Source organism: Ricinus communis, chromosome 2, assembly GCF_019578655.1.
Source record: "Ricinus communis isolate WT05 ecotype wild-type chromosome 2, ASM1957865v1, whole genome shotgun sequence".
Classification (NCBI taxonomy): domain Eukaryota; kingdom Viridiplantae; phylum Streptophyta; class Magnoliopsida; order Malpighiales; family Euphorbiaceae; genus Ricinus; species Ricinus communis.
Genome location: NC_063257.1, coordinates 4,710,473 through 4,721,626, shown reverse-complemented (window position 1 = coordinate 4,721,626; position 11,154 = coordinate 4,710,473). Strand labels below are relative to the sequence as shown.

General features: G+C 29.6%; 2 protein-coding genes across 2 annotated transcripts; both read left to right on the top strand.

Annotated features, from left to right (window-relative positions):
- Positions 1–2,470: 2,470 nt before the first annotated feature.
- Positions 2,471–4,117, top strand: LOC8280322 (transcription factor bHLH93). The gene is made up of 4 exons (XM_002527293.4): positions 2,471–3,200; positions 3,299–3,457; positions 3,559–3,726; positions 3,843–4,117. The coding sequence occupies exons 1-4, from the start codon at positions 2,565–2,567 to the stop codon at positions 3,927–3,929; spliced, it is 1,050 nt and encodes a 349-aa protein (XP_002527339.1). The 5' UTR covers positions 2,471–2,564; the 3' UTR covers positions 3,930–4,117.
- A 2,652-nt stretch (positions 4,118–6,769) lies between these two features.
- Positions 6,770–8,320, top strand: LOC8280357 (uncharacterized protein At5g65660). Its single transcript, XM_002527292.4, has 2 exons — positions 6,770–7,179; positions 7,848–8,320. The coding sequence occupies exons 1-2, from the start codon at positions 6,964–6,966 to the stop codon at positions 7,983–7,985; spliced, it is 354 nt and encodes a 117-aa protein (XP_002527338.1). The 5' UTR covers positions 6,770–6,963; the 3' UTR covers positions 7,986–8,320.
- The last annotated feature ends 2,834 nt before the right edge of the window (positions 8,321–11,154 follow it).

The window sequence follows — 11,154 nt, the reverse complement described above, 5'->3', positions numbered from 1 at the left end:
CTATTAAGTAATTACTACTAATAATTATTATTATTAATTTATTTTTTTATCTATGTACATATATTTAAATTAAATAGCACTACATTTTTTCTTTTTCATAATAATGACAGCATTTGATTTTCAACTAAAATTGCATTGATTTAAGACTTTCGGTAATACGGTTAAGTATTTGAAATAAAATAGTTTCCGATTTGATGATATGGGATTTGAAATTTTGTTATATTGGAGATTCAATTATCATGGGTACAGAATAAGTGATCACAGCTTCCACTGACAAATTGTAAACAAATAAAACTCCAACTCCAAATTTTCTCATTTTTCATATCTCATATCCTTAAAAGAATGTGAAGTTACTAATTAAATACTAATTAGTAGTTATTCGTGCATTGCATTGTAGTTATTATTATTTTGATTTTAAAATTAAGTTGATAGATACAATCTAATAAAATTTATAATATTAAATATTGCTTTGTAGAATTTAAAAAAAAATAATAACAAACTAATTATTTTTAAATTTTTTAAAATTTTAAAATTTTATGAATAAAATAATAAATACTATTTATTAATTAATTTTAATATTATAATGAACATACCAATGTAATTAATATTACTATTTTTTAGAATTAAAAGTTTATTATATAATTAAAATTTTAATTTATTATTAAATATAATATTAAGAAATATAATTTAAGGTATTATTTTCTATATTAAAATTATTATCTAATTATAAAATTAATTAATATAATATTAAAATATAATTAATATATTATTTTTTAATATGGATTTAATATCATTATCTGATTATAAAAAGTTTATTTATTAATTAATATGATATTATAATATAATTAATGTACTACTATTTCTTATAATAGAATTAATATCATTATTTTGGTTAAAAAATTATTTATTAGTTAATGTAATATTAAAATATAATTAATATCCTATCTCTTAGGATTAGAATCCATTTTTAATTAGAAATATAATTTATTAATCAATAAATTAACAAAAAATACTATAAAAATACACATAAACTTAAATCCCATGTGTTAAAATAAGTACACATGTCAAAATGAAAATCCTACACATATCAAAAAAATTTAGGATTCAGAAATTAATGTGTGTATATATATATAGATATAGATTATTTATGGACTTTTATTATTCAATATAACCATGCTATGTCAAATGTAACTTAAGATTTATTTAAGAAAAATAAAATTATAGGTGGTTTCTGGCGGATATTCGTCTTTCTTATGAGTAAATAATTTATGGATCCCAACTTTAAAACCTTACAGCTAAAATTTATTAATACATCATTGATTTTTAATTCATTGTCTAAATGGGTCCTAGAGGATTTGTTTAGGAAATACTTCCTTGTTGCCCCTCTTCAATACAACCAGCTGAAATTAAATGTCCTAAATCATTTTAGCAATTGTGCATGAAAAATGAAATTATTCAGCTAATTAAAGCAGATTACAATGACAAGAACCCATTTGGTCCTTGAGAGTAGATAAAGCATAGATCCATTAAAACAATAAATGAAGATTGTTCATATATATATATAAAGAGCCCTAGCAAGCCCAAAAGCTCCTGTGCCATAGAAAATGGCAGTGCATGTCGACCGGATACTGCCAAACCAGCCGTTGAAAAGGTGAGAATAGTATCTACATATTCTTGCCTTCGCTAACACCAAATGCATCTGCCAAAATAGGTCCTTTTAAGTAATAACACAGTTTCACTTGTGTATTCAACTACTTTTGTTTTGTAACATGTGACATTTGTTTAAGTACCCTAACTCCCTATATCAGCCATGTAAAATTGTTAGCCTGGTAATCATCATACTGAACAGGGTTTTTGTTTATTTCTTTTCAATGAGATGTAAAACTGCCTTTGATTAAAGTCACTGCAGTGGAGTGAAGCAATAAGAAAGTGAGGGAAACAAACAAAGAGAGAAGAGACCCTACCAACTCATTTTGAAATTTTTATGCTAGAAAGAAAGAAAAAGCAAAAAATTTAGAGACCTATAAGGTTTATGGGTCCCAAACCGAGCAATTTATTCAGTGAGAAAAGGAGAGAGCTTTGGGTTTAATTTATATAACGAGCAAATTACATAACAGAGCTTAACCATACAAAGAACCTGTCAGGGACGGCTTTGATGCCAACTTCATCCTTTTCGATTCAGACAGAAGTTTGGGGTCAAAGTATTCAAGAGAAATAAATAAATAAATATATATATATGTATTTACATATATATATATATATATATATATATATATATATATATATATATATATATATAGACTGTATAATTTGATTTTAGAGATTTCGGTGAAAAAGACATGAAATCACCCTTCAAAGAGAATAAAGAAAATAAAATTTGTAATAGATGGAACATAATACATACTATAATCTTATATTAAATAATGAATATTCAAGTATTAAAACCCTTGTCCATGTACCTATATATTCAATCAACTCGGTGCAGCTTGTCATTGTATCAAGGCATTATCATTTTCCAAGGAAGAGAAAAAGAGAAAAAAGAGAGTGTAGGGAAGTGATTGAAAATGGAGATCAATCGTCAACAAGGTTTCTTAGAAGAGTTCCTATCTCTAAGAAGAGATAATTTGGAAACTATACCAAGTTTTCCATCAGAAATTGGTGAAATGTTCTCTAATGGATGGAATTTTAGTTGCTTTGACGAATTTGATGGTATTAATTCAGTCGCAAGTACACTGTTTGCTCCAAATTCTTTTTATCAGGAATTCTCCTCTTCTCCACTTGAACATCAAGATTTCAGCCATTACTACTTCAATGAAGTTTCTTGTCCATTTGGTGATCCACCATTCACAGATGACTTCTCTGCTCCACAGTTTACTGATTCTTCTTATAACAATCTTGATACACCGCCATTTCCTGTTCAAGAAGGTCACACTCCAATGTCTTTAATGGAGAATGATCAAGAAACGGGTTTGCTTCCAAATCATGTTCAGATTTCCGAGATGCAAGCAGCTTGTAAGTTTGAGCCAAGTCAATCTCCTGAAGTACCTGTTTTCAGCATTGGCGCTTGCCCAGAAAGAAAGATTAGAAGTAAGAAATTAGAAGGGCAACCGTCAAAGAATCTAATGGCTGAAAGAAGAAGAAGAAAGAGATTAAATGACCGGCTTGCTATGCTAAGATCAATTGTTCCTAAGATAAGCAAGGTAAGGACTGATTTTATTGAAAGTTTTGAGTCTTTTTACTTGTGTATGGAGGATAGTTTTGCAAATTCTTATAATGAGATTCTTTTTTTCTTCTATAGATGGATAGAACATCAATTCTTGGAGATACAATAGATTATGTGAAGGAGTTATTAGAGAGAATCAATAGCTTGCAACAAGAACTTGAAATGGGCTCAAATCAGTTGAACATATTGAAGGATACAAAAGCAAGTGAATTTATAGTGAGAAACTCACCAAAAGTAAGTGCTTTACACCAGTCTTTTACTATCAAATAAAAATCTGAACTTAATTGAATTATCCAATTTCTGATCGGAATTTGCATTTTTTGTTCAATTTGCAGTTTCATGTAGAAAGAAGAAATGAAGATACTCAGATTGAGATTTGTTGTGCATCAAAGCCAGGGCTATTGCTATCAACAGTAACTGCATTAGAAGCATTAGGTCTTGAGATTCAACAGTGTGTTATTAGCTGCTTTAATGACTTCTCAATTCAGGCTTCTTGCTCAGAGGTACAAAAGTTATTAGCTCTTTTAACAATTTTACCTTTTTTTTTTTTTTTTTTTTTTACTTTATTGGTCTTTTGAATAGTATCTGATTATGTGTTCTTTTGCTGTGGTAATGATAGGAACTGGAGCAGAGAAAAATGACAAACTCTGAAGATATAAAGCAAGCATTATTTAGAAGTGCAGGATATGGAGGAAGATGTCTGTAGAATTAAAAAGAATTGAGGGGGGAAAAAGAGAGAAACTTATTTCACTGAGGTCGTTAAGTGAGGTTACAGTGGGGCAGCGTGGCTTCCATTTTTCAAATAAGTAGCTCATATGTATTAATTATCTCCTCCAGTTGGAGAAAATTTCAGTTCAATTGCTTTTAATGAGAGGAGAATAATTCTTTTGGCCATTTTTTGAGTCTTCTATCCAAGTGAAGCAGCTTTCAAAATATTTGTATACTAAACAAATCCGCTTTCTATATCTTGTGGGTTGATGTGGAATTTCTTAGCAGCTGTTTTTGGAATTACACATCAATCTGAATATTGCTTTGAAAGTAAAGGACAATATAGCAACTGCCCCTGAATCTTACATGAATAAGGTTAGAATTTAGTATTGATTTGGAAGTTGGAACTGAAATATGCATAGCATGCCCTACCAAAGGAAAGAGATAAAAAGATTATCACTTTCATTTATTCATTTTGGTGGGTAGTGATTTTGGCAGTTAATTAACATACCAGTGAACAGTTTCTTGGTTGGTGTCTAACACTGCAAGAATATGTTTTCCTATTATAAGGGTAACACAGAAAAAGGCCCCCACACACACATGCATACAGGGAATGAGACTTCCAGGCTGTATCCATCAGAACTGAATTGAGATCCTAGACAGCAGACAGTACAAAGTTCTACCACAAAAGGAAAATGAATAGTTCCCTATGTTTTAATTTCACAAGTGCATATTATACTTGTAAATTACATAGGTGGCTTCTGCTACAGGAAACAAAACAGATCCAGTTGCATTCGAAAATTTACAGAACAAAGAAAAGAAAAGAAAAAACGAGAGTTATCTTTGCCTGGACTCATCGATCTTAGAAGACAAAAAGGAAAAACAATGACTGTTTGTGTTGACAGCATCACCTTTACGTCCATTCCATGTACACCAAACAACAAAAGTGAACTTATCAATGAATCAGTGAGCAACCACAAAAGCTTATTTCAAAAGAATGTACTTATAGATTCTATGAAATATAATAATCTCGCATCTCTTTTCCTCTAATGGTGAGATCAGAATGTCTAATCCTAAAATTGCTTTAAGGCTTTGGATTATGTTGTAAGATATGATTGGCACTTTGACATAGTTCTCGACTCAGCTTTACCAAGTCCAACAGGTAAAGAATCTTTTGATACGACCCAAAGACTATGGCCCAACCTTTTCCTTTTTTCTTTTTTCTTTTACTTGTTTGAGTGGAAAAAGAAAACCTTCAATTATGAACTCGTATGCTGTACAAAGCATCCTACAGCAGGAAGAAGCTGAGACATCTCTCAAGGAAGGTGCTGAGATGTTTCAAAAACCTTAATCCTAACAAAAACATATGTTTCTTCTTTCTTTTTCATTATGCCTCAATGAGTATACTATGAAAATAATCTAATTTTCGAAGTCATCAAGTGCTTTTTTTCGTAGCATGGTAACTTTTCCCTTTATACATTAAAAAAAGTGACTGTTATCCACTTAAATGTGAAATTCAGGTCGTCGTCTTCCCTTTTATGTGCTAAAATAGTGGCTAAAGTGATAGCAGCTAGCAAGCTCCAAAAAAGAAAATTATTACTTTAACAAAATTATTATTATTATTATTATTATATATATAAAGAATTCTACGAAGCAAACTTGCAATGTATATATTAAATATAAGCATTCTACAAAGAAGATTATTTGAAAAGAATCGAAAGATGTGTAGAGTGGCATTTTAAATTATCACATTAAAATAAAACTGATAGCATTTTTTATTTACGTACAGTCATCGATGATGCATTTCAGAAAAGAAGAAGGCAAATATTCTCACACACGTTAGGATTCTAATTGTTAAGTATTAATTTATAGGGCAAGGCAAGACTATGGGCCCGGACTGTACATAACAAGCCGATGCTGTCTAGCTGGCTTGGGCTAAAGCTAGCATCTCAGGCTTATTGTCACGCCCGTAAGCCTCAAATCCAGAACCAAATAAGTTTTCCCTGCCAAGAGTCGCAGACTGAAAAGGCTCATGATTATACCTAACTAGAATTTTATATGATATACTTTAAAAAATCATATCCTAGTCTAGACTCATAATGAATGGTGCCTACGAAAATTTTTCAATCCCAAGCTTTTTTAATGGAAAATCTACTTTATACTAAGTATATCATTTGAATTATGAGATTAAATTGGAGTTTCCATGCCAAGTACGAAACCATTTTTTATTTTATTATCCATATGAGATAGTACCTTGATGCAGGTAAGAAGTTATTCGAACACAGTTCTAAAGAAAAGAAAAAGTAAAGCAATTATGAAGGTAAATGCAGACATTTACTACTCATGCTTTGTCTAAATATTTATGTGATCTTTTTTGGTGTGGGAAAGTAAGATGTCACTCTCCTTACTATTGTTCTTCTTTCTCTTTTAGGGTTCGTCCTTTGTACTTGGGACTTTAAAAAATTAGCTACAATTCATCACTGTGGAATGACCAATCTCTCTCACGACACGTCACAAATGCACATATACAGATCTGGACATGTGTCTGTATCGAAAGAATACACCTACTAAATTACATTATTGGATTAAAGGGAAGATGGAGCAGCCCCTTTTGCATCAAGAGTTTTATTGCTTCGTAACGACCAAAGTAATAAGGAACCAATAATTGGAAAAGTAGACAAGTGCAAAGTGGGACCCTTGTTCAATCAAGGAGTTGTAAGTATTAAGACTGAGATTACAGATTCGGATTTTAATTTGCAAAATTGATAATAAATTTTAATTGCAAATCGTATTTGTTTAAAACTCGAAGATATCTTTTAAATTTTTTTAAAAGAAAAGAAAAGAAAAGCAGGACCCAACTTTCTTTTCTCTCCGTACTAACTAAAACATAATATGTACGACAAGAAATGTTAGCGAAAGTAGTTGCTGCTAGCACCATCAGAAAGGTGCTGGTGCTATATCACCAACTCCATGTTGGCTCCTGTTAAAAGAAGGATAGCATCTCAGCTCGGGGAAAATTCAAACAAAAATCGATGGAGAGTGAAGAAGCAACTCAACCATCAATAGGGTTTCCTCTGGCTTTAGCTCTTCTGTTGGTCTTCTTGTGTTTCATGAGCGGGTTGTTCCTTAGCTGCCTCCACTGGAACAAGCTACGAGCCTTACTTGGAGCTTCTTCAACTCATGATCAAGACAGCCATATCCAAGATGATATAGAATATGCACTCCATAAATCTGCTCCTGCCCGTCAGGTATATATGCCGTCCTTTCTGTTTCACTTATTCTGTTTGGCCAAGTGCATATCTATCTATAACTCCAGTTTTCTTTTATTATTTGTTTACTTTTTAATTGGACCTCGATTGAGTGGGTTCGAACATGCAAATAAATCAACTGAAATAAATGTTTGCCTAATTTCAATTTTGCTCGTTTAATATAAAATTGTTACTCGAGCTAAGTATATTAAATTTTTCTGCGCAAGTAAATAAGTTTAATGATTTATAAATTAAAAATTAAATTTTTTTAAAAGTTATTCCTTATAAAAGTTAAAATATATTTAATGAACGATTATAATTTATTTTAATAAACCTATTCAATTAACAATTACTAAAATTAAAATAAACACTAATTTATTAATATTAACTTATAAGCAAGTAAGTTTTCTCTAAATTGAATTTGGCTCACTTGTTAAATGATTTTAGGCGGAATTTTATCTAATCTAAGTTCCGAATCGTCGGCTCAACTCATTTCTACACTTATATAACGTTTGTAGCTCCAATACAAGTGTCAGTCATATTAATGAATATTACGTGCCTGAAAAGGGTAATAAAATAGGTACGTAAAAATGGGATTATTTATTTCTTAGTTATGGTTTGTGGGGTTTCAGTACCGATATGTTGATTCTTTATTAATAATTAAACAGGAATTAGAAAATGAAGGGAAGAGCCTGCCAGTGTTGATGCCAGGAGATGATACACCAAAATTCATTGCAATACCATGCCCATGCCAGCCTCCTATTGTTCAGAAATCCTCTCTCAAACTGCAGAAGCCACTCTCTTAAACTCTTTCAGTTTTATTTCAGTGGAGGGGTAGAAGTATCACTACCCTCTCTTTACATATATATATATATATATATATATATACATATACATGGTTGAGTTGAGGGGGCAGTCCAAAACTTTTAAAATCTAGATTTTCACCTAAATGTTTTTAGATCTTTTAAGAGAAAAAAATTCTGAAATATTCGTACAAGCATCACAAAAATTAAATTCTCTAATGTTGTTATCTTTTCATTTCATATCTTTATATTTTTATTGTATATTTCAGTTACATCCGTTTTGGAGTTCTTACTTTAGTTATATCTATTAAAAAGGAAGATTTCTTTGTGTTCCTGCATACTGAGTTCCTCTTCCGCCCTTGTCAAATGAATGATTGATATAATATATTTTAGGGTAGTCTCAATAGTCAATTTTTCTGTTAGGTTTAGTGTTTGCTGAAAAAAGAAAGCAATGCTTTACAGCACACTAGGTTTTATTTTCCACCCCAGGAATAATATACACTCAAGCTATAGGCTGGTCCAATTGACTATTTTAATCATAGCATTTCGAGTATCAAATTTACAATATTAATTTTTCAACTGAATGAAAACAAATAAAAGTGGACAAGTTATTCCTACAATCATGAGATATATCAAAATTAAATCATTTAAATTAAAATTAAAAAAAAAAAAGACATTATCCTCTATTCTTTTTTTTTTTTATTTTTTTTTAGTTTATTGAATTTTGAATTAGGATACCCATTTTTAAACTAGTATTGTTTTAATACTAGATTAAAGTATGCATTAATTATATTTATTTTGAGTGTGTGAACTTAGCATAGTAGCTAGTCTAGACATCTTTATGAATTAAATTTAACTTTGCCAAAAGTATATTAGTTCCATACTGGAGACAATTAATATGTTGAAAAAAAAGAAAAGAAGATAAAAATAAAATTTGAGTAAAAAAGAAACAAAATTACCAATGAAAGGCACTCATCATTTTAGTGTAGTTGCTACTGATATTGTTATACAGTAGCTAGTCAAGTTGAATTAGTTTGGCACTTTGATCATTCTTTTTTCCCCAGAAGATGAAACTTGACATTCAATCATTTTGAAAATAATATTTTGTGTATTTACATATCATTCATCTTTATTTAGCCATAAATATATAAAGAAAAACGAAAATTCTCTTTTTATTCATTCCTGAAAAAGAAAAAAGGAGGATTTGGGGTGTGTCATTTCAACAATGATATTGATAAGGAGACAGTGGAATGCCACGCGTCTACGATCCACGTCATTGGCAGACAATGGGAGGCTCATTTTTATTTTATTATTCCAAAAGAGAAGCCCCCCTCGGCATATCTATCGATTTTCTTTTTTCTTTTTTTTGAATATCTAAATAAAAAAAATAAAAAGAATTGGCTAATGATTGAGTTGGACCATAATGACTTATATTTTTCTGGATCATGATGATATCGTGGTTACTAAAATCTTTAAATTTTAAAGATATTTGTTCATTATCCTAAAGAATTGCCTCCAGCATTAAATGGCTCCACCTTAACCTTATCATGAAGTGGACAAGCATAGTATTTCCCAACCAATTATTACTTTCATCTTTGGAAAATTAACAAGATATTCTTTATCCAATTTATGGTGTCTTTTTCATTTTTATTTTGTTAAAACATATTAAACTATTTTCTAATTTTTTTTATTTTTTGTTTTTCTAATTATTTTTTGAAAGTGCACAGTATTTTAAATAAAAAATCTAAAAACAGTATTTTTTAAAAAATAATATTTTATTCATTTTAAAATATTTGTGAAAATTTTCTTCTTCTTTTTTTCTTGTTCCCTTAACCAAAAGCTGGGCTGAATTCTGGCCCAATAGATTGCGCCCGAAAATTTTGGACCCAGAGTTTGAATGAGCTCTAACCGGATTAAATTTGGTAAAGAAAATAGAGAGTCCAATTTGAACTGTTGAGCTTGAGCTCAAACCAACCCTGTCCAATAGCAATTTGATTTTTGTAGTTTGTACTTTTTTTCTATAAAGAATTTATTTGTAGATTGCCATTTATGTTTAGGAGAGGGACTGCCGGTGCCACCAAATAATGAGGCTAGAAATCACCTTTAAGAAAAAAAAAAAAAAAAAGACTCTAACAGCAATTTGACACCAGATGATTAGCAATTTAAATTATTTAATCGTTCGAGATTAAATAACAATGTCACTTTACAAGAAAGAAATAATGTTTTTCATAGTCTGAATTTTTAATTTCAATTTATTCGCTTTCTTTTCTATTATATCTTATAAAAATTACTTGAAATATCAATTATAAAAGAGAAAAGATATTTAGATTTTCATTAAAAGATTCGGTATTCGGCTTTTGTTGAATTTACTAAGAAGATATAAAAAGAGTAGTAATTGTTTTCCTTTCAACAGTGAAAAACAGAAAAAGATGTAGAGGAAAAAAGTGCTAATATCATCCCTATTCGAATTGTAATTTTATCTTTCAATATCACCAATTGTATATAATTTTGAGAACTTTTTAAAAACATTTTAGAATTAACAAAAAAAATATTATTTTTATCGTGTAAATCTTTTTAAAAAATACTGTTTTTAATTTTTTAAATATAGTGTAGTTGTTTTTTAGTTATTTTTTGGTGTTTTGGTTTTTCTTTAGTTTGTCTTTTATTGTTTTATTAAAAACAATTAAAGAAAAATAAAAAGAAAAACAACAAATACTGTATTTTTAATAAAAAAGTTAAAAAATTTATATTTTTGATATTCTTAAACAATAAAAAAAAAAAATTACACCATATTTTTTTATAAAATAATATTTTATATATATTTTTTGTATTTTATTTTGTTGCAAGTTTTCCTACAATTTTTGCTGTGATGGTCCTTGATTTATATTTGTACGAATGAATAGAATAGTACATCCTAATATCAACAAACCTCGCTAGGCGGCCCAGCTTCATGGGCCCAAGGACCCACTTTTCCTTATTCGTAGCTAATTTTATAATGGATGGATAATGTTAACAGAATTTTGATGGGTGAAAGACAGCATGTCATTTTCTATAGCAAATATTGTAATGGTCCCTTCAGGTACATAAAATATCATCCTTTTTTAAATGTTTGCCTTTAATTCATAAACCTCCCAATGGCACCATATCTTAGTGGATAAAAACTGAAGTTCTA

Excerpts from the sequence above, each read along its gene's own strand:
- LOC8280322 (XM_002527293.4), top strand. The coding sequence starts at position 2,565 with ATGGAGATCAATCGTCAACAAGGTTTCTTAGAAGAGTTCCTATCTCTA. Across the intron at positions 3,201-3,298 it reads TTGTTCCTAAGATAAGCAAG|ATGGATAGAACATCAATTCT; the intron begins GTAAGGACTGAT and ends TTTCTTCTATAG. Across the intron at positions 3,727-3,842 it reads TTCAGGCTTCTTGCTCAGAG|GAACTGGAGCAGAGAAAAAT; the intron begins GTACAAAAGTTA and ends TGGTAATGATAG.
- LOC8280357 (XM_002527292.4), top strand. The coding sequence starts at position 6,964 with ATGGAGAGTGAAGAAGCAACTCAACCATCAATAGGGTTTCCTCTGGCT. Across the intron at positions 7,180-7,847 it reads AATCTGCTCCTGCCCGTCAG|GAATTAGAAAATGAAGGGAA; the intron begins GTATATATGCCG and ends ATAATTAAACAG.